Source organism: Protopterus annectens, chromosome 5.part1 (genome assembly GCF_019279795.1).
Source record: "Protopterus annectens isolate FY-2018-M chromosome 5.part1, PAN1.0, whole genome shotgun sequence".
In the NCBI taxonomy this organism is placed as follows: Eukaryota; Metazoa; Chordata; order Ceratodontiformes; family Protopteridae; genus Protopterus; species Protopterus annectens.
Window position 1 is genome coordinate 614,302,462 of NC_056736.1, and position 27,961 is coordinate 614,330,422.

The window sequence follows — 27,961 nt, forward strand, 5'->3', positions numbered from 1 at the left end:
CAAGATTTCTTGCAGTATCCCCATGCTGGTATTGTTGAAAAACTAAATCAATTTAAGGTAAACCCCTCTGTTATGCTCTGGATTGCAATTTAGATATCCAACAAATCCCATGCTGTGAGAGGTGTTACCCTTTCTGAATATAAAAGTGTAATTAGTGGGTTACCAAAGGGGTCCGTTCTGGGCCCTCTCCTGTTAAGCATTTATTCTGCAGACATCAAAGTCACTTTCCAAGAAATGTGTTTGACCAAAGCACTATTATCCACTCATCCACTGATACTAAATGGCTTCAGAAAGAGCTGGGACACACATGTATCAAATAAACTAGTGGTATAGTGTATAAGTGGTCTCAAGATAAATTCAAAAAAGTGCAGTGTATTAACATTCTGCAAAAGAGTTACCCTCACATATATGCTATAAATGGCACTACTCTTCAGACAGTTATGGCCATTAGAGACCTAGGTACTTATGTGGAATGTTCTCTCTTATTTAATCATCTTGTTTCCGTCATAGTGAGGAAATATTTCTATCTGGCCCAGTTAATTTCCAAGGGAATAACTAAGATTCATAGAAGTCATCCTACAACTGTACTCTTCTCTATTTAAACCCATCATTGACTAGCATGCCATCTTTGCTATATAGAAATCCCCAAGTATATTGCTCAGTTGGAAAGGCCCCAAAAATTCTAACAAATACATAAATAAATAAAGACATTAAGTCCTTTCAAGTATCCTGACAGAATTGCAAGACTCTTTTTGTAGTCAGTAGCTTACAATGTGTGTGACACCATAAAAATTCACAGCCAATCATTAGCAGACCGGAGTTTTGCTGTGGCGATCCCTAACCGGGAAAAGCCAAAAGAAAAACAGAAAGACAGTGTACAATGTGTTTCAGGATAATGTCTGTCTCTCTTTCCAAGTCATGAAAAAAACATTCTTATTTGCTCGCCTGTTTCTTTGCGAAAGCAGTGGGTATAAAAATACCCAGAATGGGGGCCCAAAATCCCACAATGGGGACCTAATTCAACACTGGCAGAGATGCAGGATTCATCGGAGGGATAGGTTCTTAACATATTTCCATCCCATGGAATATGTTAGCACTTCAGGTGAAACAAAGTACTACTTTATTACCTTTAAGGTTAGTTTGTATGACTGGATGAGTAGACAGAAATTTACACCAGAGTGGTTATGTACAGCCATGTTGAATTTAGGAGGTGAGCACTGTTATACAGCAGTAAAGTCTGGTAAGAACTTTTAAGTGTGTCTACTTAAATGAGTATACAGCTAGTCATCTTTTGGTTCCAATTATTATTTGTGTAGTATTGTTCTAATGTTTCTAATCATCAGAAATACTATTCTAAAACCCATCTCAGCCCAGCTAGCATAAAAAAATGTTTGCCCTAAAAGTAAGATGACTTCACACCAAACAATTACTTCCAACTAAATCAAACCTTAGAACAGAAATCTGGTCTTAGATAAAAAATAACAAGAACTAGTTAAAAAAATGAAATAGAACAATAACCATCTGATCAGAAAACAGCACTAAAAGGAAACTGCACTCAGTTTTAGAGGACTAAATTAAATAGAATTAAGTTATCCAAAACATAAGTAAACTATATAATAATAATAATAATAATAGTAATACCTATTTGTTAGCCAGGAAGGCCCAGGGCAATGTCTGGTTAAAAGATTTGCTCAGGGTCACACAGCTGGAAAATGAGGACTGAGGGAATAAAACCGTACACCACAGGAACTATAGCTCATAACCTTGGCCATCTACACCAACAGCCAGACTATAACTAACATGTCCTAACATAACTTTCACTATAGCAGCAGATTAATAACCAAAAATTTACCTGACACCTTAACCATGTATGTCAAAATATCACCCCACAACTACAGCAAAAAGGCACAAGGAGACAGATGTTAATAAAACATAAAGAAACTACATAATACGCCCCTATTCAGTACATATCCCACTGAAATAAACAGGAAAAAGTGACTAACAACAGATACATTACTAACTAGTGGTCCAGTTTGGGTGATACAGGAATTACCTTTAAGTGTAAGATTACGGAGCTTGATTTTGTCACTCAGTAGCATAACTAGGATTGGTGAAGGGGCAGTGGTCCAGGTGCAAGTTGATAGGGGCCATGATCAGGAGATGCCAATCAATGTGTACTGCATACTCATCAATGTATTGGCACTTCTGAATGTGAGTACAGAAATGAATTTCAGTAGTTAAGTACTGAAGCACTTCAGTGCTTCATGTTTCATGTTTGGTATAAGTTGTGGGACGCCACTTGCTACAGATTTAGCAAGTGGCATGCTACAGTTGTAAAAACAAAAGAAGCAGTCCATTTTTTTTTTGTTTCTTAACTTGAGAGTTGAGGGGTGTGGAAACGGGACCTTGTGGGCTCCTAATTTGAGGAACATCAGCCAGATAGGAACGGCCTTTTTTTTTTTTTTGCTCCTCAAATAACATTTGAGGGACATAAGATTGCTAGAGGGACAGTGGTGGAAGCTACATGAGTCAGCTACAACTCCATTACTACTTATCACACAACTCATTTCAGTGTACAATGTATTTGATTTATCATACCCAAACCCCACACATATTCTACATGCAAAAGTTATATACTCACTATAATGACAAATCTGTAGGTTCATCTTTTATATTCAGTGGGACTATATGCTATGGGTTTTAGGACCACTTGGCTGATAAAGCCTTCTCAGGTTGCTTAATTGGCTCCACCCTCCAATATAGTCATGCACCTCTTTTCCTCTTACATAAAATGCATCATAATTACAAGACAAGGTGAGAAGGAGGAACAGGAAAACAGAAAGACTCTACCCACGCAAATGGACGGCGGAAAAATGTTGGACCTACTTCTTCTAGATACTCTCCTTATTGTGAGCACATAACTTTTGTATCTGATAACAACTGTCTCATCTTTGACAACCAGCAGAACAAAGAGCCCATAGCAAATTCTTATTGGCACAGCTGATCATGGCAACATCCCTTTTTCTGGTATTCGTTTCAGAGGCAGATTGTCCTATGGAAATAATGTCCAGTTAATGGTGTCTGCTGAAGGTACTTAGTGAAGACCACTTGGTTATGGTGAGAATGTCATCTTATTTATGCATTTTAATCAGAAAAGCATTGAAGTCGGCATAGCTAGTAAGGATTTGGCCTTTTTAACGTAAAAGATTTGTCAGTCATCTAAAATGCGTAACCATAGAAATTTCTGTTCTGATTCTCTGAAATGCTTAACTGATTATTAATTGGTCATGGTATAGAAGGACTTAGTTTGTCCAGACAGGACTTAAGCTATCTGTTTACACCCATAGACAGGAGCAAGTATTCCACTTTATTGGAATATGAATGGCAGAAAACTGATAAATTAATACTATGGATTAGGTTACATTCTGCAGTTACATTAGGCATAAAGCAGAGATTAGGCCGTAGCACCACTCTTTCTTTTGATGAATATTAAGTAGAGAGATTTTACCAACAATGCCTCTAACTCAGAAATTCTCTTATCTGAGATGACTGCTACCAGAAAAAGAGTAATCTAAGTTAGGAATATGAGGTCTACTGAGCTATTGAGGCTACCAGACCAAAAACAGGCATTTTAGAATGGAGTATAAATCCCACAGTAGAATAACATCCCTGATCAGAGGCCCCAGGTGGAAAGTTCCTTTTTGAAAGGCCTTGCTTGCTTTATAAGAAGCCAGAGATGGTGACTAAAAAACAGAGCTGAAGTTGGAGATTGCAATCATGTACACTTTACTGATGGAATCTTCTTCTTCTTCTTTCGGCTGCTCCCGTTAGGGGTCACCACAGTGGATCATCTGTTTCCATTTCTTCCTGTCCTCTGCATCTTGCTCTGTCACACCAACCGCCTGCATGTCCTCTCTCACCACATCCATAAACCTTATCTTAGGCCTCCCTCTTTTCCTGTTACCTGGCAGCTTCATCCTTAGCATCTTTTTCCCAATATACTCTGCATCCCTCCTCGGCACATGTCCAAACCAACGTAATCTTGCCTCTCTGGCTTTGTCTCCAAACCTCCCAACCTTTGCTGACTCTCTAATATACTTATTCCTAATCCTGTCCATCCTCGTCACACCCAGTGCAAATCTTAACATCTTCAGCTCTGCCACGTCAAGCTCTGACTCCTGCCTTTTCGTCAATGTCACTGTCTCCAACCTGTATAACATAGCTGGTCTCACTACCCTCTTGTAGACCTTCCCTTTCACTCTTACTGGTACTCGTCTGTCACAAATCACTCCTGACACTCTTCTCCACCCACTCCATCCTGCCTGTACTCTCTTCTTCACCTCTCTTCCACACTCACCATTACTCTGAACTGTTGATCCCAAGTACTTAAACTCATTCACTTTCGCCACCTCTACTCCCTGCATCCTCACCATTCCTCTGTCCTCCCTCTCATTCACACACATATATTCTGTCTTAGTCCTGCTGACCTTCATTCCTATTCTCTCTAGAGCATATCTCCACCTCTCCAGGGTCTCCTCCACCTGTTCCCTACTCTCACTACAGATCACAATGTCATCTGCAAACATCAAAGTCCACGGGGACTCCTGTCTGATCTCGTCTGTCAACCTGTCCATCACCATTGCAAATAAGAAAGGGCTCAGAGCTGATCCTTGATGTAATCCCACCTCCACCTTAAACGCATCTGTCACTCCCACCGCAGACCTCACCACTGTAACACTACCCTCGTACATATCCTGTACCACTCTTCCATACTTCTCTGACACTCCCGACTTCCTCATACAGTACCACAACTCCTCTCTAGGCACCTATTACAGAATCATGGGGGACTGACATCATTAAAAGTATCACATCCTCAGCTTCTGCCCATTTGTAGAAATCCACCCATTTATCCTTGTTTGTTCTCCAAATGAAGGGTTCCTGGAAAAGAATGAAGATGAAAACTACCTTCTGAAGTTTATAAAGGATATGAGATGGAGCAGGCCGTCCTTTGTGTGTAGCAGTAGGACAGGAAACCAGGACTGATGTGGCCAGAAGTTGGCAATAAGGATCATCTTGACATGATATGCTTTCATGTTCTGTATGCATTTGGCTATTGGGTGAGGGGTGAGAAAAAAAAACAGGAGACCAAGAGGCTATAGTACTATGAGTGCAACTTTTGAGAAATGGTACAGGGGACAGACAAGGGAGCATTACTAATGGCAATTCACTTTTGTTGAGGACTGGAATCCTCCACTTGAGAAAGAATGTCTTTGCTATTGTAGGACTAACAGACCAATGACTGGAAAGCAGAAGGCTCCTTCTGAGTTTATCCAGCAGAGAAATGGCTTCACCCAAGGCATGTGCTGCCACCTGGAAGTAGTTGCTGGTTACCAGCCCTTGGAGTTACATGACTTCCCTGCACAGCAGGTAAGACTGCATGTCTTTAACTCTCTTACTATACAAGATTACTGCCACGTGGTTTTATGAATAGTAATGGATCTCTGATGAATGCCGCCTTGAAAACCCTGCTAGGTGAGGAGCAACACTGTTATTTCTTGCACACTGGCATGGGTCTGCAAATCTGATGAGGTCCACATACCCTGCACCATCTACAATTTGTACTGCCCCCTGGCAATTTGTACTGCCCCCACCCAGGGGCGACACTTGTAGTAAATATCCATGTAAGGGAAGGTACTTTGAAAGAGTCGACAACAACAAGGTTGCCTGACTGCAGCCATTACCTGAGCTGTGATGTACATGCATTGGTGAGTAACATTACTTGAGAAAGTGGTTGATTTTCTCTGCTTTCCTCTAATCACACAGTCCAGTGTAAAACTCTCATATGCTGCCTGGCATGTGGTAACCCAAACATTTTCTCAAGATTTTGAGACAGGTCTCTGCAGTGGCTGATGGGTGACAGTAAGCCCTGCAGTAGTGACTGTCATACTTTCAGGAAGTAGAAGTGTTCTGCATACTGGGGTGTCAGTGGTTCAAACAGGCTGATTATGATTCTGAGAAATGTGAACAACTTGAACATGAACTTCTTGTTCTGGACTAACATGACCAAGGAAGGTGGAGTGGTCATCTAGATTTGCAAAGACCCTGAACAGCTGCTGTCTCTGGTGAGATGTTATAACTGTCCGAGGAGTCTGCATTAAATAGCCAGTCATCCAGATCTGGGAAGACGCTGACCACTTACAGTCTCTGATCAGATACTACTATTACTGTACATTTGGTGAACACCCTGGGTGCTGTGGTGAGATGTAATAGCAGGCTTCTGGGCCAATAATGACTGGCTTTGAACCTGAAATACAGTTTCTATCATGTGTCCTTGATGATTCTTATGTGAAGATAAACAACCTGGAGGTGGACAGAGTAGAATACTTTGCACAGAAATCATTCCAAAGCTTTGGTTATGGATATGTTAATTCAGGCTGCTAAAACTTTTGTATGGTGCTGATATACTTTATTTTCTTTGGCACTAAAAATATATTCTTGCCTGGTGGGACTTCTTGGTTCACTTCTCTTAGCAAGAGACTTAGTACTTCTATCCTTTACATGGATTTCTGATGTTGTAGGATACTTGACAATGGTAGTGGGGTAGGGGGTTGTAATGCTGAGGCATAGTATTTGTAACCTATAGATAATATTATGTCACTGATTCACCTATCTTTGTTGATTTTTAGCCACTGCTGAAGGTAGATGGACAAGCATTCCCCAAATGAATAGTTGGAGAAGCTTTTAGGAGGGATGCAGTCTACCCTGAAGATGGCAGTGGCTTCCTGATAAGCAGTGTTTACCAAATCCCCCAAGTGTGCAACACTGCTGGAATTACTTCTGCTGAGACTGACCTCTTCTAGTGTTGTTGTGATAGTACTGCTGTGGGTTAAAGTGGAACCATATCCAGCACTAACTCTTCTGCACTGTGAAGGATTAAATGAACTCCCACAGCTATGAAGATGTCTGCCTGGTCCTCTATGTCATTTAGGTGCCTCTTGGCATTATTGCTATTAAACAGGTGAGGACTACAGAATGGGGAATCAAAGAAGGCTGCCATGGCATCCTTCAGAAAGTTGGTTAAATAGAGCCAGGATTGCCAGTATAGTGCAGTGGCAGACCCCGAACTTTGGGCACATCTTTAACAAAATTATACTGGATGCAGACTATTAGGTTAGTCATGTTTGAGGAGATAATGAGTTGGGGCTTGAGTCTTTCCTTTAGAGGTTCAACTCCACATGGAGCATTTTATCACAGAATTCCCTCTGAAAATAAGTCATAGGATGAGGTAGTTCAACCCCCATAAGGAGATCATGTTAGCCTGGAAGACAGACTTACCAGTCCCTCCACTGTTCTGGATTCCCTCCCTGGGGGATAGAGAGCTGGGCTCCGGGGTGTATGAGCCTTATACAGGGCTGCTTTTGAGACAAAAGGATGAGGTTAAGGAGTCACTTCCCAACTTGTGCAAATTCTTAGAGAGTTAAAAATGTACTCTACCTTATGAGGAACTACAGATGTTTTGTCTGCATTTTCCTAGGGCACCTTGGTAATACCTTTGAAAATATTTACTGAGAAGTCAACCATCCAGGATGTGTGGGATGAAGCTACGTACCTGATAAAGCCTCCTTCCAAAGCAAGGGGTAGGGTCTGTAGCCCACTGCTTTTCTCTTGTATTATATATGCAACTACTCCACAAATTTACACTCAAAATTTGGAGTCCGATGGAGATGATTCTGGGCAGTTTCTTCCTTTCTCTTCACTTGGCCTGCAACCAGAGAAGCCAGTGATGAATCTATGTGCTTCATTTTCTCTCTTACCTTCCGCAGACCTTTTAGGGAGTATTCCTCATAGACCAAGAAAACAGTATTCTTTTCAGGAAGAACTCTTCAGAGGAAGCTGCAGCAGCCTTACTCAGCAGACAAGATTCAGTTTGGGGATCTGAGTGATTTGCTGAAAACTCGTGTATTCAATCTCTAAGATCTGCTGAGTAATTGGTAGTTCCAGTACTATTATCATGGGTGTGGTACCATCAGCAATAGCACTGAAGGGGCTGGCATATAAACAATTGTGTTCTTCAATGTTGAAACTCCTGGCATGAAGCCTAAGGTTTGATCAGATGGGTAAAACATTTTCCGAAATACAAAACAAGAACTGTGAAAAATCAGGGCAGATGATAGAATGCTTGTATACAGCATTGTTTTCATTTTTTTCTAAGGGCCCTTTCTAGCTATAACCGAGGTTAAGCTGAAATTTACTCTGAGTAAAAATATGAACTTAGAAACAAGTTACAGTCAGTAATAACACCTCAGTATCACGGTCAGCAGATTGTATGCAATAGTGACCTATACTACTGGGTCCATATTGGCAAACTCGTTCTCTGTAAGCCCACAATGCACAAAAAGATTTTTATTTAAGATGTTACCACAGAGATGTCAATTGGTTTCATATTTTATATTGTATTTACAGTTGTTTGTCAAACTGCATTTGAAGTATAGTGTACTTATTTAGAGGTTTTGAACTATGACGGGTTTTGAATTATGACACGGGTGGGAGGTTGGCATAATGGTTAAGGTGTTTACCTTACAAACATAAGGTGCAGGGTTTGATTCTCACATGGGTTAATTAGCTAGGCTGAAAATGGCCCACAAGGGCAATTAGCCTAGTACTAACCTATGAACCTATGACAGCATAGGCCATGTTTTCAATTTTGTGGGTAACAAGAGACCACACCTGAGGTGCTGCAATGATCTTTCTCCCTTTCTTGTTCTTTTTGGCGATGATGCTTGAGTTATTAATGATTGGTAAGTAATTGGTTAGGGAATCTCTGGCCTTAAGGGTTTAAATCTCAGTGAAATAGCTCTATGGAATTGGTTAGACCTACTGGTATTCATTATTTTATGTGCTGTGACCTGCAATTCATCTCACTTTGGCTGTTTGACATGCCATTGCTAAAGCCTGATCAGTAAAGTCAGTTCTAGATATAAATCAAAGGATTTTTCTGTTATTAGATCATCTGTAGTATGATTTTACTCCTAGGTCATGTCAAGCTGTCTATGCAATCACTAAAGGAAGGGAGAAAGGAATAAATAACATAAACAATACTGTTAATCTGGTGAAAAACTTAACGCGTTTATGTTGAAGTTCATGAGCATTTGGAAATAGCCTGTACAGCCTAACAGAAGTTAGGTAAGGTTTCAGTAGTTATTCTTTGTACATGGGAGGATTGTATATTCACTTTGTAGTGAGGCCATTTAAAATGCCAGGGGAATTACTAAAAACACAGTCACACAGGTTGGTAAGAAAGAGGGTAGCTACGAGAACTTCAGAGGCAAGATAGTCGTTTACACATCTGATTATATTATCACTGAAAGAATATAGCTTGTTTTCTCTTTTTAAACCACTCTTCATACGAATCATGCTGCTTGTCCTAGGTCATCTTGAATCTTTTCACTATTTTTGACATTACTTCTGTTTCATATATGCTGTCCTAATTAACCACCACCCTTTCGGTGAAATAATACTCCCTTGGTTCTTCATGAATTTTTTTGCTTTGTATTTTCAAATTGTGACTTGCAGTCATTTGTTCTCATATGTGTGTGTGTGTGTGTGTGTGTGTGTGTGTGTGTGTGTGAGCTAAAGGTGTTCGCTTCTGTCTGTACGCTACTGAAGTAAACTGTCATAGAACTGCCTATTTTCAAAGTTGTTAAATAAATAACTGCATCTTTTACTGCTGCTGATGGGTTGGGAGTACTATGTCCACAATACAAGGGTCCAAGGGACAGCTATAGTGAAGAAACACTGCCTGTGACACAATATGACACTTGAAAATTAAAATTATTTACCTGGTAGTTAAAAATTCAATCAGCTTATTTGCTTTCTCATCAGTTTCTGCTGTTGTGTCTATCTCTTCCACTTCCTGTGTAATTTGTGGGAGATTTCCGCTGCTGCCTCCCAGGCTAATGCTGGAAGACGTTGAACTGGAACTTAACCCGGAGTCTGGCACTGGGGAGAACTGGTACTCCCTCAGAAAGTCAAAGACACCTGGCAAACACAAAAGATGATAATGAAAGAAAAATGCATCTGGTTTTACTTCGATAAGAATTAGTTAGTCTATATTTCAGATGTAAAACTTTCTGGAATGCAAACCTTGCCTGGCAGGTAAGATATATTTTAGTTAAATACTCACATTGCATACTTACTGACTGCTCCGAGTATTCATTCTCCCCATTCTGCTATGGAACTATATGAATTATTTATTACCATAATTCTCAATCTGACAAATATTTCCTGTATAATTATAAAAGTGCCTTAGAATTCATCTAGATTATTTTAATTCAACACTTTAATTTACTTTGGGTCCAAGGATCTAATCTAGTCTTTTAGCTATGAGTTAAGACACAACTTCATTAACAATAGAAAGAAATGTCCCAATCTGAGAGATAGCTGCTTAAAGAATTACTCCAAAAATGAATGTGAATTTAATACAGAATTTCAGAACTGCAAATTACACAAACACAAGCAAAGCTTGTAGCCTAATTTTTTTTTTTATAAAGATGAGTCTGTATTATGTCAGAAAGCTTAAACCATGAAATTATAAACTGCAAGAAGATAACCAGTTAGTTAGTTAGTAGCAAAGTCTTGCCTTAATCTTGCCAAGACGAGGTGCTGTTGACAAGAGCAATTTGCTAATAGCAGATATGTCGTTCCCAACAGCAATATCAAGATGGAATGTGAACTTGGTTCTGTGCTACAAGACCCACAAAGTTGGAGCAGAACTGCATTCTGTGAATGGCTCCTCAGCAGTGTATTCATAAGCATTTGTGTGTATATGTTTAGCAGTTTACTTTAGAGGATTAAGGCTATCAGCTGCTAACGAGTTTTATCCTCTGTTCCTATGTTTGATTCCCTCAACTTCCATTTGTCAAATATGTGAATCTGAGCAAATCACAGAAGCAGGCACTGCTCCTATGTCATCCATGAAACAGGGCACTTTTGTGGATTTTTACCTGGTTAATATGCACCCACATTATATAAATATTGTTTTAGGTCAAATGTCTAGAATGTCAATGTCCTAAATGTTAAAACATTCACACTCAGAGGAAAATGTTGACAAACTTCAGAGCATGCTCTGAGGATTAAGTTCAGGGAAGGCAAAACACTTGTTTTCATGGGGTAACAAGCTCCTGCACCCTCATAACCCCTGCTAACATAACTCAGAGATCTCACAATTCCCAGGGAAAGGGCATATTCTCCTATTCTGGGGACCGTTGATCTCAAACACCTGCCAATCATTAAAGTGTGTTTTCACATTGGGATTTAAAGTAATGCTTGTAAATAAGAAATTAATATATCCAGACAAAACACAGACCCTACAATATAAACAATAGCACAGCAAGCAAATAACATGTGGCAGCACATTTTTTTTAGTTTTATATGGTTTAATTTAATTGGATTTTTGAGGAGGTGTTTGACTCTGTGATTTGTAGCATTATAAAATGATAATGCTACTTACTAGCATATTATATACTGTGTGAACATATCAACTGCACTTTTATCTTTATGTACTATTCCCTATTTAATTATTTATTTTGTTAACTTGAGTCATAAAGGCAAATGGAGACAGAGAGACTCAAATTTATAAATGTAGGCCGAAGCCCATTAGCAGCTTATAGCCTTAGGCCATCACACATGACCAGCTTCATATATTGATTTAATTTTTATGTCATGCATTTATGTCTGTCTTTTGGCTGCCCAGCATAGTGAAATGCCTCTAACACGGGGTTAACAGGAGGAGCATACTTCCACAAACCCACTTCCTGGACAGAGTGTTGGACAGTCCTCTGTAACTGTACTGCTTCATAATTATCCCTGTGTTCAGAATGGTATCAGCCCTGTCATTAGTGCTGGTCAAGCTGGGGGACAGTTCCCTCTCCTCTCTCTTCCGAATGGGTCAGCCAGCAACAGATGCACACTCCCTTCCCTTATCAGCTGGTTCATCAACTACTTTGTCACGCTACTCATACTTTGGTCATTTGGGTAGAAACTGTAGAATAAATACACATTGTTGCCAGGTTTTCTTGCTTATTTCAAAGACATATTGTAGGTGAATTGGCAGCCCTCTAAATTAACTGTTGATGTATGTGCTATGTATGTGAGTGTGTGTGTGTGTGTGTGTGTGTGTGTGTGTGTGTGTCATACCTCTCGACTTCCTAACACAAGAAATCTGAACAAAGCGCTAAATAATTGGTGGGGGGGGGGGACAAAGGCATAAAAATAGGGACATATTTGAAATAGTGGTCTTATATACGTAGAATGTTGCTAGAATAACAGGTTTTGAGCTAGCTTGCATTTTTTGAAGGATATGAAGTTTGAAACTGAAATGTATGTCATTATTTAGTTACTTCAATTCTCTGTAGTTTGCCAGGAAATTTTAAGAAGAGTAGACCAAAAATATGAGGCAACAATCTGGACATTCTGTGGAAATCTGGACAGCTGAGAGGTATGAATTGTGTGTGTGTGTGTGTGTGTGTGTGTGTGTGTGTGTGTGTGTGTGTGTGTGTGTGTGTGTGTCTGTACATGCATGTGCATCCATGTAAGTATGTTAATGTACATGTGCTTGAGCTCTCACATGTGGGTATTCTTATTAATTAATTTAACTCTGTATAACTGGGTACAGCACTAATTCATCTGATGGACTGTTGCTCTGACCACTATTAACCCCCTACCCTGTCCGCATGTTCATTTATGTACTAGCAGGAATCTCCTGTCAGTCATAGTATTCCTAATTCAGTCTCCTACAATCACATAAGTGTACAATGGGGTCACGTATGGACCTGTTCCTGCCTTCATCCTACAAAGAACACATGTAAATGCTTCTCATCTGACTCACTTGACCCTTACTGCCAGTGAGCTAAGCCAGACTATGTCTAGATTATTCGTTTGTTGCTAGGGAAACCCATTTTTAACATATACTATTATTTTCCCTCCTTTCTTACTCCACCCTCGTCTCATAAGATGATATCCTGTAATAATATGCCTCATAGTAATCTGCAGTGGGTCTGTATTAGAAGACCGAAAGATGTAAATTGCGAATGCTGACAATGTCGAAAAGACTCAAAGTGCTTTTTGTCAGATCGCGGTACAGTGAAGATTGGAATATTTGCCCTTTCCTAACTGTAGTGTGATCTTGGAGTTGGTATGTATATTTGTTGGTGTGTGTGTGTGTGTGTGTGTGTGGGGTGCAGCCCCCAACAACAGCAAATTCGAGGTCTGGTCTTTTCAACGTTGTCAGTGTTCGCGGTTTACATCTTTCGGTCTTCTAATATAGACCCACTGCAGTATGTTGACTGTCTGGGTCACTGATGACATCTGCATCACTGGTGCAAAATCACTGTGATCTCAGTCATTGTATCCCACATTGACAGCGTCTTGACTAAGTCAGTGACAGCTGATTCTCCTGATAAATGCTGAGAGACCTTTCTTCCTGTCCTTCAACTTCTGCATAACCCATCAGCGCTATATATACTTCTCAATCTGCAGACATTAAAAACAGGAACAAAAGCCCATGAAAAGAAGGTACAGCCAAAAATATGGACATATAGTCAGCATAAAAATTGAATACCAAACAGTGCATAACTCGTCCTGCCTCCAGTAAGCATGTTGGATACTGTTCAGAAACACATGCATAAAAAACAGTGTGACAAAAATGATGGAAAAATATACGTACATTACCAGCAGCAGTATAAAATCTGTAAACTTTAATGAGCTACATTGTAAAGTTCTACTATCCAAGGTCATTAGTTTTTGCTTCTGTAAAAGGCAGATGTAAGATAAGTCTAGCAGAGGGTTAACATTGTGAGCTGTAGTTCCTGTAGTGCAGGGTTTGAATCCCTCAGTACTCATTTTCATACGGTGTGACCTTGTGCAAGAAACATAAGCAGACAATTCTCCCAGAGTGCCCCGAAAAGGGACTGTGCGTTTCTAGTGGGCCTACTTGGTTAACAAATGGGTATTATTGTATGTGTCATCTTTCTTTAAAATACAGGTAACAGTAGTATGTTGGTCATATAGTGTGGTCTTCTGTGTACAAGACAGTTTCAAAAATCACAAGTGATTAGGGGCGATTCAGACAATTATGTGAATAAGCCTGAAAATAGGGACATACCTCCAAAACCAGGTACAATGTGTACAGAGGTAAATCCGCCTTGAAAATAGGAGCATTCGTATGCAGCACAATATTAAAGGAAAGCTTCAGGCACGCTTGTTCACACTGATGTTACTTCCTTCCTTCATTTTAAATTATATCTGATGAAAACTCTATGTAGGTCCCCCACTTTCTAACTTCTTATATCCCTTGTAAACTGACCTAGGTACAGACCTTCTCTGGCAGACAATTTTTATGAGCTAGGACACTTACCCCCTTCAATTCTTTAGTGACTGCTTCCTGACTATAGCTAGACAGGGTATATAGCACAGCATTGCCTCCTGAAATATCATGCTTACGTTTTATGGATATCTTTTTGCCCATCAGGCCCTGATGTTGCTGTTTAGAGAAAATCCATCTATTTTATGCCACACAATGGTCCTGAAATATCATGCTTATGTTTTATGGATATCTTTTTGCCCATCAGGCCCTGATGTTGCTGTTTAGAGAACATCCATCTATTTTATGCCACACAATGGTTCCTCTTTGCCAGTTTCTGAAAGGTTTGTCTGTACTGACCTTGGCATGGCAGGATGAAGACAATAACCACAAGTGTGCATATGATGCAAACCTTCTCCAACATGCTTACTCCAGATGCAGTGCTGACTCAGCAGTTTTTGCAAACCAGTCACTGCAGGGGTGTGATATTGTAGCAGCACATTCCACAGCTTCACCTGAAAGGATCAGGCAGCCTAAAGCCACTCTGGGTCAGCCATTGACAGGTCCGCTTATGAATCCTATATAGGCATCAGTGTAGTATGCTGTCCCACTGTACCACTCTACGCTCGCATGAGATGTTAATACCCTAACATTGTGTTTTAGTGTCCTTGCTCTGTGGTGCCAGTGTTATTCAGCCCTAAGCTATGCATTACTGGATCTGTGCAGTCATTAATCAGTGCTGCAGTGTATCTGAAAATACTGAGATCAGCAATGAGCTGTAAAAACTCGCAAAACAAAACAGTACAACATTCAGAGCCAGAAGCTAAATCATGATATAACTATTCTATATTCAGAGACTGCGCAATCATCCCTTGCTCTCTTATTACCTCTGTACAGATATCCGGGTTGATAAGCTGCTTTTACTGTCAGGGTTTTACTTTCATTCATCTCTCTGGTAAGAAGCAGCAGTGAAGCAATCACTTTGAAGTTGTTATTGCAGGACAAAGATATTAAAAGATGAAGCAACAATTTTTTACAGTGCTCGAAGACTTCTGGGCGGTGGTGATCGAGACCTATGAAAACAGAGTCATGTTACTAGAAACGGAAACTGGATACATTCAACAAAAGGAAGGTAATTATAACTGCAACACTATGACAAACTGAACCTGTACTCAGTTACATAGGCTTATTAGATATGGGTGAAGACAGCACAGTCAGAACAGAGACACTAACTTTACCTAAGAATCTGGAGTCATTCCTGTTGGAGTAAACGCAGTGCTATGTACACTTCTCATGTTTAACAGTAACAGAACATATCTGAGCCACTGGCACTCAAAGACCTTACGAAAACACTTCTGAAATACTAGTCATATATAGTTGTTGTTTTTGCGTCATTGCTTTCTAGACTTGTGATGTCTCTGATACAAAAATTAAAGTTAAATGCTACTTTTTAAAGGTTGACTGTTCTTAGTATTAGATCACACTGATAAAACATCACTGTCTAAAATTCTACCACAAATCAAGAACGTTACTTCAGCAGGTAAGAAAGTTAGCTGCCATGGATATCACGTTACCTCACTAGTTTCATCTGCAAGGCTATGAAATGTGTAATTTTAGAGCTGATAAACAACAGCTTGGAAAATGTCAGTATCTTGACCTCAACCAGTTTGGATTCATAGAAGGCAGAACATGTCTGCTCAGCCTGATTTCTTTTAAAGGGTTATTGAGGTCCTAGATGAAGGCCAGACCATCCGCAATCCTTGCCTACACATGGCTATGTCTTTTGACACCACTCCCCATGCAGGTACTATTGATAAGCTCACTCAGCTCAGTATAGACCCATTGGATATCTAACTGGACCCACAGAACAAGTAGTGTAACAGATGAGGGTACTGGGGGCACTTCCTCTAGTCAGAAGAACATCACAAGCAGTGTTGCACAGGGCTTTGTTCTAGGCCCTATCCTCTTTGGCATCTACTTCTCTGCTGTAAAAGCAGATGTCAAAAGACTGTGATTGACTAAATTTCCCATTGACTGCAAACTGGATGTGCTTTATTTATTTATTTCTGTTTCCTTGCTGAGAAAGTCTGAGGAGCAATTAACACCCCTTTTCAGCAAGGTTCCAGGAAGAAAACCTCCTATACCTCTCATCTGTCCAAATTTTTGCAGACTGTCCACAGTTTTGATTCATATTTTTTGGTCTGTTCCTCATAAAATTGAAGTCACTAATTAATGACAATCATTTTCAGACTCCATACCCTTCCAAAAAATGCATTCTAATGCAAAACCAGTTATTCTAGCAACTTTCTAAGCTTACAACAGCAAGATTTAAAAACTGTCCCCATTTCTAGACCTTTGTTTGCCCATTATATTTGGCTTTGTCCAAATGTTCTACACTAAATGGTTGAGAGGTATGATTTAACCTCCTTACTTTAAAAAATAATAAAATGAATACAGTAAAAAATACAATTGGAAGAATACAGTAAAATGCAATTCAGAGATCACAGAAGTACATTACAATTAAAGTGTGATCAAATAATTTATACAATTTTTTTAGAATATAGTATTAACTCAGACAGAGACAAAACCTTACAAAGACAACAGCAGAATACAAGTGTGAGTTTTTTCTTTACATTATTAAAGCACAGGGAGAAAGTTGGTTATAAGATAAGGGTGGTAGTGCAAATTTGTGTTACAGTGAATGCATGACGGCGTATCTAGGTACTTTTTTTAAAGAGGGACAGGTAGGTTTTGAGTTAATATTTATAGGATTTGATATTTATTTATTTCCTCTCTTAGATTTGTTGGGACTCTGAGTTTCAAAACTTAGCAATGTGCAATGAATACATTAAGTCCCTGAAGTGATCATTTGACTTTGCAGAGCCTATAAGATGCAGATCTTCGGATCTTAGATTTCATATAGGAATATTAGATGAAGGTCTTGGGATCTTACATTTTGTGTAGGTATATACTTTGTAATGAATGAACATAATGCAGGACACACGTCAGTATTACAGACTATGTTGTGGAAGGCTATTACTAGTTTAGTCTATTGCAGCTGTTTAATGGCTGTGTAGTAACTGAATTTTAGTGGATGATTCGCTATAAATTTGATTTTTTTTTTATTATAGCACATCTCTATGCTGTTCATAGATGATTTTTGCACGTTTGTTAACACAGATGCTTCATAAAGCAGTTTTGGTTGAAGCAGTTTGAGCTGTTTGTAGTTTTGCCTGAGAAGACAGATACGGTTTGACTTTACATAGCATTCTCTGGTTTTGACTTGTTTTTGGTCATTTTGGAGTTGATCTGCAGGTCGAACCTGAGTTGTTGATCTATAACATTCCCAACATAGTATATAAATGATTTTTACTGCAAAACTGACAGCCATCAGAGATCTGGAAATTTATGTTTGCAATGAGCTTTCCCTTGACCAGCATGTCACAGTCATGGTTAGAAACTAATTCTTTCTTACATGATTTGTCTTTCAGGACATTTCCTGTTTAAACAAAGAAGTCACTTTATTATCCCCTAGTAAGCCTATCATTGGATATAATGCCTTGTTCAACATGATCAACTAGAAAAACCTCAGATATTCTTTGCTAATAAAATCATAGGACTGGACAACCGAAGATTCCAAAAGATTTAAAAAACACTCTTCATACTCTGTTTCATATAGGATCATGTGGGGAGGTCTCAGTTTTCCAAGCTATGGAAATACACAATCCTTTTTGATCTCCCTACCTGCACAGATTTTCTGGTTCAAGAATACCCACTGCAAAGACGTAAACCTTCACTGTCACAATAACAATCCCTGCTGGCATGGAAGATTCTTAACCCAATGTATCCTGTTTCTGGAACAGACTCTGTCTCCACATCAGGCAGAGTAATTCCATAGCAGCACTTAAAACTAGACTAAACAAATGCATGGGACACCATAAATTCACACCTGGGGTACGTGGGAATGGGTCTATATTATGTCATCGTTTATCGACACATAAACAGCAAACACACTAATCTCTGAATGGCCACTTCAGCGAATTTTTTTCCCAGGGGAAAAAAAAAACGCTTGGCTGTCATCAGGGATTTGCCCTTTTCCCCACTATAGTGCAATCTCAGAGTTGGTATATTTAGTTAGGGGGGTGTAGGGGATGAAAGTTTATTTTGTTTTTTCTGTGGCTAAGAGATTTTTTTTCCCATGGGAAAAAATTTGCTGAAGTGGCTGCTCGCAGATTAGTGTGCTCACTGTTTATGTGTTGATGAAGATGTGTTTGATGAACACGTCTTTCAATCACATATTATAGAACCTGTGGGAACAGTCCGTCTAGTAGGGGAATTAACAAATTCATGATACTTTTGGGTGTGATGCTTAAGCTTCTCAGTTGTCATGCTGTAAGCTTATAACCTAAGACTCTGAAGAAAGATCTGAGGAGTAAGAGAAAAGAATGGGCACTGATGCTGAAAGTTTTTTTTTCATCTTGCACCAAATAGTGAATCCTTTGCCATCCACAACAACAAAGAAAACAAGTGCTGTCTCAGACAGAGTGTATATTAACTCTCACCCCAGAAATGGCCAAAGTTTTCCTTGGAACTACTTCAAATGCAAGTTGTGTGTGTGTGTGTGTGTGTGTTTGTGTGTGCTTGTGCACTTGTGTGTGTTTGCATGTGCATGTGTTTGTATCTGAGTGTCTGTGTGCACTTGTGTGTGTTTGTGTGTGCGTGCACGTGTGTGTGTGTGTGTGTGTGTGTGTGTGTGTGTGTGGTTGTATCTGAGTGTGTCTCTGTGTGTGTGCTTGTGTGTGCATGTGTGTTTCTGTGTTTGTATCTGAGTGTGTCTGTGTGTGCATAAATGTGCGTGTGTGGGTGTGTTTATGTGTGTGCGAGTGTGTGTGTGTGTGCACGTGTGTGTGTGTGTGTGCGTGTGTTGTGTGTGTGTATCTGAGTATGTCTGTGCGTGCGCGTGTAAGTGTGTATGTGTGTGTGTGTGTGTGTGCATGCGCGTGTGTTTGTGTGTGCATGTTTGTGTGTTTGTATCCGAGTGTCTGTGTGTCTATGTGCACTTGTGTGTGTGTGTGTGTGCGTGTGTTTGTGTGTGCATGTGCATGTGTGTGTTTTTGTATCTCAGTGTGTGTGTGTGTGTGTGTGTATGTGTGCGTGTGTTTGTATCTGAGCATGTCTGTGTGTGTGTGCATGTGCATGTGTGTGTTTTTGTGTTTGTATCTCAGTGTGTGTGTGTGTGTGTGTGTGTGTGTGTGTGTGTGTGTGTGTGTGTGTGTGTGCGGGGGGGGGTGCGCACAGGATGTTAAGTCCACAAAATGGTTTGTTCCAGTCTGGCTTTGTAGCATAGCAGAACGTCCTGACTGTGTCCCAATGACTCATGTTCAATTAGCAGTAGATGGCTTGGAGTGAACAGCTGAGGGGGAGGAAGGTGGTCCAGCCCACTACATGCAAACTCCACCATGAGAGTAGAGGTCATGCATGCAAGTACTATGAGTCAGGGTGATGACATAGTTGCATAGTTGCTGGGCGGGGGGGGCTTGACTTGTGTACGATGCATGCGTGCATTGTCCCTGGAAAATGGCAATTGTGGAAGTCACAGCTATCACAAGGGGGGGGGGCTTAGGGGCCTCCTTCATGCATATTATGATCTTTTTCCAGTATCTCACTCTCATCTTTGAGAGGAAGGACTGGGTTCTAACCTTATCTGTGGAATAAATAAACCAACTGTTATTCTGCAGAGGAATGAATGGGTCAGTTTGATGTGAGGATGCTTGAAAGTTGTCAGCATCAGGGCTAAATGACAAGAAAGAAAGAGAGAGAGATTTCTCCAAGAGAGGTAAAACTATTGCTGCTAGCAATCTAGATTAGAAATTGGGAAGCTAGCGATTTGCCAGAGAGACAGAAAGGTCAATACTCAATACCTCCCACTTGTCTATCAGTGCAGTGAACACTTCTTTTCTGAATTACCACTCATAATTTTCTAAGAAAGTCCTGCTTAGGCTGTCCACCATCTTGCTGAGTTTCAAGGAGGTGTCTGCCTGAGGCTCTAGGACTTCAGCTTTTATCTCCAGTAGGGAGATGGAGTACAAATTATTATGGCACTGCTTGATCATGGCAAGCAAAAGTCTCCTTGGTCTCCACAAGATTGTGAAAGCTCTGGTGTTCACCAGAATGACTGATAACATATTTTTAAGAATTTTTTTTTGTCTTTTTCCCCCTCCAGCTACCTGTCAATCATCCATATTTCTCTCTTTTTCAGTCAACTGGCCAATTCATTCCTCATGATTGGTGCAATTTTTGGTCACAATGTTGTTTAGGCACAGCCAACGTGGGTAGTTTGAGATTTTGTTTGCCCTATAATCCTATACATGCACAAATAAAATTCAAAAGGTGCTTCTCAATGGGTTGATCATGTTGGGTGGCCCTTACTCTGGTATGGTGTTCTAAGCAAACAACCACTCCCCTGTTCATAAGACAGAACAGGCAGTTTTCCCCTGTCTCTGCTAGTATCCACCAGGGATGACCATGCCCTCATACATGCTCCTTCAGCATGTGAATGATCATCTGTCTCCCTGAGAGAGGTAGGGTGCTTCTACCCCTTTACTCCGCTTTCATCCCCACCAGCTGCTGCCAGTGCCAAGGCCATTAATCCAACTCCAGTTGCCTGGGTCATGGTCAGAGCTCCATCCATCTATGCCACAGAGATAAGTGACACCTCTTTTAGTTGATATTAAGCTATGACTGGGAGTATGACTACTTGTTTTGAACTTTAGAGATCCCAAGTGGGTCCCTATAGGCAGCATGTGTGGTACATGTCATTAATATTTGCTTGCACTCAAACTGTAAACAAGCCAGGCCCTAGTTCAACTAGACCTGTTTCATTCATCAGGTAAACTCTCTCTCTCTCTGAATATACAGCAGCACCAGTAAGGTCCTGTCCAGGGGCTGTGCATACTGGTTACATTGAATATTAAAGTACCAGTGGATCTTTTTTGTATGAAGTCTTGCCAAAGGCACAAAATGAATGTCCAAGGTCATGATGCCTAGGGTACTGATGAGCTCTGTTATTGTCATGGAGACTCTTTGGGCCTGTAAGATTCTGGAGACTCTCCAGATTCTGCAGTGGAAGACAAACCTTGCACTTTAAGGTATGTAGAGTAGTTCCAAGAAAGACTTTAGCTGTATCTGGAATGACTGAGATTCAGTTTCGACAAGTTGAGGGAGAATTCTATGGGCAGGAGACCATCTGTAGTAAGTTTTAAATTCTCTTTAATCTTTCACTCCATTCAGGTCTGAAGAAGGACATCATCTATTTAATAAGAAATGTGTACGTCTTTGGTTTTCTGGTAAGCTACAGCTGGTGCCACGCATTTGGTGAATCTCAGTGCAGCTGACAGCAAGAGGATAAACTATGCTGAATATTAAAAATGTTTAGTGCTGCTTTGAGATCATAATTTGGAGCTCTCTATCCTTAAGATCTAATTACACTAGCAAGACTCTGAGCATGAGGAGTGGGTAGGACGGATATTAATATAAGCATCCTGAAAACTGCAACCTTTCAGAAAGTGATTAAGCCTTGAAAAGTGTAGAAGCAACTTCTAAATCCTGTATTTTCTAGGGAATAAAAAATATATATTTTTTGGTCTTTTTGTCCCCTCTAGCTACCTGTCAAGGCAACCAAGGCAACTGCATTTGAAGTACTCAATACTGTAACAGAGATTTTTTTTTGTCTTTTTGTCCCCTCTAGCTGCCTGTCAGTCCTCCATATTTCTCTCTGCTTCAGCCTGTGTAGAGGAAGAGACAGCTCTGTCTTCTGTTGTAGGATAGGGTGCATTCCCATAAATGGCAGGACAGATACAAACTCTGTTTTTAACACCTTTGTTAAAATGCCACTTAAGACATAGGCAACCATACTTTAATATAAAAGAAAACAAACCATATTAACATGTTTCCAGTTAGATATGTTCTTTTTTTTTAACTATTACTAGTCAACATTTTATAAACTGCTTTCTTCCTGTCTTCCCTTACACCTCACTCCTCCTCCTGAACATTATTCTGCACGTATTGTTCCCACAGTTTCTGTTTGTCTATGTAATTTGCTCCTTCCCTTTCCTAAAGATCCCACTTCCAGTTCTTTCATTTCTGTTTCAATATTCAGTACTTCGAATACAGTTGTCTCACACTTTGATATCTATTTTCTAGTAATTGCTCTTTTTGGCAGCCACCAGAATTAAACTTAACAAGGCATTACTAAGTCTAGGCTATTCAGATCCTGTGTTCCAGCTCAAAGGAATCATTTCCTTAATTACACTAATTTGCTCACCCAATATTTCTGACAGAGTACTTTGTAGGGAATTTTAAAATCTGCCAACTCATTACACTCTCAGAACAGGTGTTCCCAGTTGCCCCTTTCTTCCCATCTGCCTGGGGAAAAATTCTTTGATGTCTGCTTGGAGTATAAATCTATCAATGCAAACATTGCCAAGCAGAAATCCTACACCTTCCGGATTTGTTGCATACTTGGGAGCCATATATATATATATATATATATATGTCCTCTCATTGTTTCCTTTGTAAATTGCTTAATCAGTCTCTCTTCTCAATCTTTTCTATCCTCCTCTTGCTGATTCTTATAGTTATCATGCAATATTTTATATGCCCTATTAATTATCCATTTTTTAATAGCAACTTCTGTTCTAGATTCAAGTAAAGACTCTACCAGAGTAGGTCTTTCACTTAGGGCTCCCCTTTTCCTTTCTCTTTGCCTGTACCCTGATACCAGTCCCTGGTAGGGAAGGCAGTTTCTAGTCTGCAATACAAATGTCTTCTTGGCCTCATCCCATTCTATTACATTTCCCTCACCAGTTATTTGTTCACAACACCTTGGCTCCTTTGCCAGTTTTCAACAGTAAATTCCAGCCCCTTTTGTTTATTCTCTGTATCCCTACTTACAGTCATCCCTATCAGCAAAATCTCTTTTCTCCATTCTCGTGTTGGCTTAGTTCTTAGAATACTTTCTGCTCCTTTATTATAATATTCTGTATGGCTGTTATTATTCCCATAGGGGTCTACATCCAAAAACCCACTCTCTTTATTTCTAGAATTTTCTTCCTGCTTCATCACCATCCCGTTCCGATTTGAATTATAAACATCTGCTTGTGTTATGTATATGAGCCTTAATTGTATAGGCATAAAATATCCCTTGAAATCAGCCAATCCTAAACCATGTTGTTCTATTGGAAGGATCATTTTATTCTACTTAACTCTTGCCCTCTTCCCCTCCAAGATAAATTCCTTCAGCTGTTTAGTAATTATTGTCCTTCACTTTTACTTTGGTTGGTAAAAATATAAATGACCTGTATATAAAACTAAAGGAATTAAAGACATTTTTACTGCTTGTATCTTACTGTCCATATCCATAACTAAGAACTTCCAGTTTCTCAGTTTTTGTATTATTTTTGTTTAGTCTGTCCCCACTAACCTTAGCTGCCAGAACAGAAACCTTTTTAATCCATACTCCTAAATACTTGATTTCATCATGTCCCCATAAATATGGGCATTGCTGAACCAATTTTTGTGTGCGTACATAATTTATGGCGATAGCCTTCATTTTATCTTCATTAATTTTATATCCCGAAAAGACTTGAAATTGTCTCAAAATGACCCACAACACCAAGATGTCCTCTTTCTGGATTTAGTAGGTGCAAAATAATATCATCTACAAACAGCCAACATTTCCTGATTACCATACCGATATTATCCTTGAATTTCTGAGTCCCTTACCGATTATGTCCTTGAATTTCTGAGTCCCTTATTTTCCTTGAAAATGGCTCTAAATATAAAGCAAATAACAAAGGGGAAAGAGGACACCCTGTCTGGTTCCTCTATTAAGACAAAACTAGTCAGAGAGGAACCCTCATACTTTAATTATTGCTTCCAATCCTTCATGTATCCTAAATAAGCTTATTTTTGTATCAGATAATGCAAGTGCTTCTGCTGCCCTACTCATAAAATCCCAGCTTATCCTGTTGAATTCTTTCTCTGCATCAAGACCCACCAACAGCAGTGTATTTTCTTACATTCTGCTTCTGTCTGGATCATCATTGTTTTATTAATCTTATGAAAAGTTTGCCTCCCTCCACAAAACCACACTGATCCATATCTATCAATATGGTAACGTTTGCTATTCTTTTAGCTAATGGAGACATAAACACTTTACAATCATGGTTTACAATTGAAATGGATCTATATGAAACTGAGCCTGATTTTTTTACTTTTCCGTCTTTAGGTTTTACAGACACCACAGCTTTCTTCCAAGATATTGGTGCTTCCCTTCCTTTTAAAATAATGTTAAAAAGAACCTTCCAGATCTTTATGACTTTCTTCCCTACTAACCTTCAAATTTCCACAGAAATACCATTTGATCCAGGAGACTTTGATGCTGATTGATTATGCCTCACTGTTTTTATCTCATCTCCTTCTATCTTTACTTGAATTGGTGAGCCTCATCTACCTCTAACCTTGGGATAATTAAGTATTCTATAAATATTTCCATTTGTACTCTTTCTTGATTTCCACATTTCTCTTGTTCAGAAATTTTCATTAACATTCTGAATTATCTATAATATCTCTACAGGATCTATGCTTTTTTTTTAAATTTTTTGTTATAGGCTGCCTAAGTTTGGTGATAACCCTTTCTACTTTCTGTCACCTAAGTTACTGAGCTAAAAGTTTATATGCTCTGGAGTTATTATCAAAAATAGTTGTTTAACAGCAATCTTTCTAAACTAATGCATATTATCCAGATTCTTCTTCATTTTCTGTTTAGCACTCTGCAGTTGTACTGATCCTCCTTCTGTGAGATTCCTCTTATTTTACAATACCTTAACCTTTATCAGCCCCACAAAATAATTCCTGTTACTTCTTAACCATATCACTTTCATTTCTACTCTATTGTTAAACTACATTTTCATTTTATCCCACTTCTGAAGACATTTCTGCCTTATTTATTTATTTATATTTGTTAACAGGGTAGTGTCCAACTGGGTTGAACAGCCCATTTTCAGGGGAGACCTAGGGAGAAAAGCTCCAGTACAATAACAATTTGTTAAGAAAACAAGTAGTCATGAACACAAATATTAACAAAAATGCTATTAAAAATTCTTAAGAAACAAATAGTCATGAAAACATATAGTACAACATAATGCAGAGATAACTGGAATAATCATAACTCTATCAAAAAATAAACAAATCAGTTAAAAGAACATGGGGTATAAGCACTGGCTGCTTAAAGGTGCTGAAGAGAGGTACGTGAGAAGAGAGTTTTGAAGTAATAGGAAAAATAAATTAGCCAGGAAAAATACTTGGGCAGAGACAGTTGCTACTGAGATATTATTTTTAGGCTTTTTTTTAAATGAGGAAATGTTGGTATTGTTTTGGGTGTGCTGAGGAAGAGCATCCCAGTCTTTAGCTATTTCATTGGAATAGAGGGAGTCACCATGATAGTTGTGAGATTGGGTAACTTTTAGCATTAGTCTGTTGGAAGACCCAAGGGACCTCCAGTTAAAGTTAGGTTGGACCAGGCTTGAAAATGCAGAGCAGTTACTGGGGTTGTGTATGACTTTGTGGGCAAAGGTAAGTTGGTTTAGTGTTAACAGGTTGGGAGGTTCTAGCCAGTCGAGTTGCTGAAGAATGGAGCAATGATGAGCTTTATGGGGATGATTGGTGGCAAACTTAGTTATTTTGTTATAGCAGGACTCTAGGTAATTAAGGTCAGCCTTACATAGGTTGGTGAAAATATGTCAGCAGTACAGGAGGGTAGACAGTAAGTGAGATCAAGCTGTGGCTAGTCTGGCTTGGTGTGTAAGGTATGGTTTGGTCCTATAAAGTGCGCCAAGTTTGGTATGGACTTTTTTGATTGTTAGGGAGATATGTTTATCAAATTTTAGTCTGTCATCTATTGTAACTCCTAGGAGTTTCGTCAGATTTGTAGGTTCAATTTTTATTCCATTAGAGGAGTAAATAGAAAGAGGTAGTGAGCTGAGCTTGAATGATTTGTTTGTGAAAATCATTAACTTAGTCTTGTTTGGTTTTAGGATGAGTTGATGGTTGGAGAGGTAATTTTCAATGTCCTGGAAAGAGTTCTGTATTTTGTGTTGAAGTTCTTGGGGGGGGGGTGAGCAGATAAGAGAGGAATCCTAGGCATATTGGATGACAGTAGCAAGTTGAGTGGTAGAATTTAGGTTGTTAGTAAACAAGAGGAGGAGACCAAGTATAGATCCTTGGAGTACACCAGTGGATACTGGTAGTAGCGGGGAGAGTTTGTTCTCCCATTTAGTAGCCTGTTGATGGTTTGACAGATGGCTGTGAAACCATGTTAGGGATGATGAATTGAGATTGTATGCTGCAAGTTTGTTGAGTAGCTGTTGGTAGCATACAGTGTCAAAGGCTTTTGACATATCAAGGAAAATTACTGAGAATAGTTGACCTTCATTTTTGAGGCGATGAATAATATCAGTAAAGGTTATTATTGTTTGGCTATGGGAGAGAGGATGTCAATTGATCAGTAGTTTGAGATATCTCTAGAGGGGTAGCCTTTGTGAAGTGTAATAATGTGAGAAATTTTCCAGAGGTGAATCACTTATTGTTTGGTGATAAAGTGACTGATTAGGATAGATATGGGGTAGGCGATGGATGGAGCAGCTACTTTTAGGAATTCACTGGGTAGTTGGTCAGCAGCAAGACAGCAGGGTTTTAGTTTACTTAGCATTTTTTATGTAAGTAGTTTGAATGGGTTTAAAGTAGAAAGGCTGCATTCTCAGTGGTAGGGGAGGGGACCGTGAGTGGTAGATTTTGTTTGCTGTCTAGGATGGAGGTGATAGAGTTGATAAAGTGAGAGTTGAACTGTGATGTGGTGATGGTTATAGAGCTGTGAGAACAGTGTTGATTGGAAGAGATTGAATGTAAGATTCTTGTGGTGGGAGGGATGTGGAAGGGTGAGGGGAGAGTGATGACTGGTGAGTTTGGTAAGGGGTGTGGTTTACTTAGGTTTAAAAGTATTGAAAGAGGGGATGGGTGAGAATGGGGGTAGGGTAGGGGAGTGGAGTGAGCCTGAGCATAGCAAGAGTGAATGGAGCGGGTTGGATCAGATACCATCAGTGCTCCAATAAAAACAATCAGTAAGGTAAGAAATAGTTTTATGTTTAGTTATCTTCTCATTATATCTGTGGAAAAAATCTGTGTTTGCCTTGATAAGCACAAAAATGCTTATGGTTTAGAACTTTAGAAATAAAAATAAAGATTCAAAATTAATTCCTTGTATCTTCAGACAGCTTGTCTCCATGGAAACACAGTCAACAATGAGTGAAAAAAAGCTAACAATTCTTGAGAATGCATGAAAGGAACTTGTCAATTTCACACCAGAAGAGAATAGACTGTAGAATTGATTTCAACTCCTGACTTTTTGACTCCCACTGAACATGTGTTAATGGAAAAATCAAGCTTAATATTCTTGCACATGCAAGAATATTAGCATTTCTCATGGCTTTCATCATTTTGTCTTATTTTTCAATGATACTTGCTTACAAAAACACGTGTTTATAG

The 27,961-nt window shown here is 39.4% G+C and overlaps 1 protein-coding gene across 7 annotated transcripts in view; it reads right to left on the bottom strand.

Moving 5' to 3' along the window:
• FRY (FRY microtubule binding protein) overlaps positions 1-27,961 on the bottom strand; it is a 2,210,679-nt gene that overhangs the window by 425,685 nt on the left and 1,757,033 nt on the right. For all 7 annotated transcript variants that reach the window (XM_044073229.1, XM_044073230.1, XM_044073228.1 and 4 more), the window contains exons 39-40: positions 15,247-15,432; positions 9,840-10,038 (exon numbers count right to left, since the gene is read on the bottom strand). In XM_044073229.1, the coding sequence (XP_043929164.1) occupies positions 9,840-10,038; positions 15,247-15,432 (385 nt within the window). The remainder of the gene's footprint in view (positions 1-9,839; positions 10,039-15,246; positions 15,433-27,961) is intronic.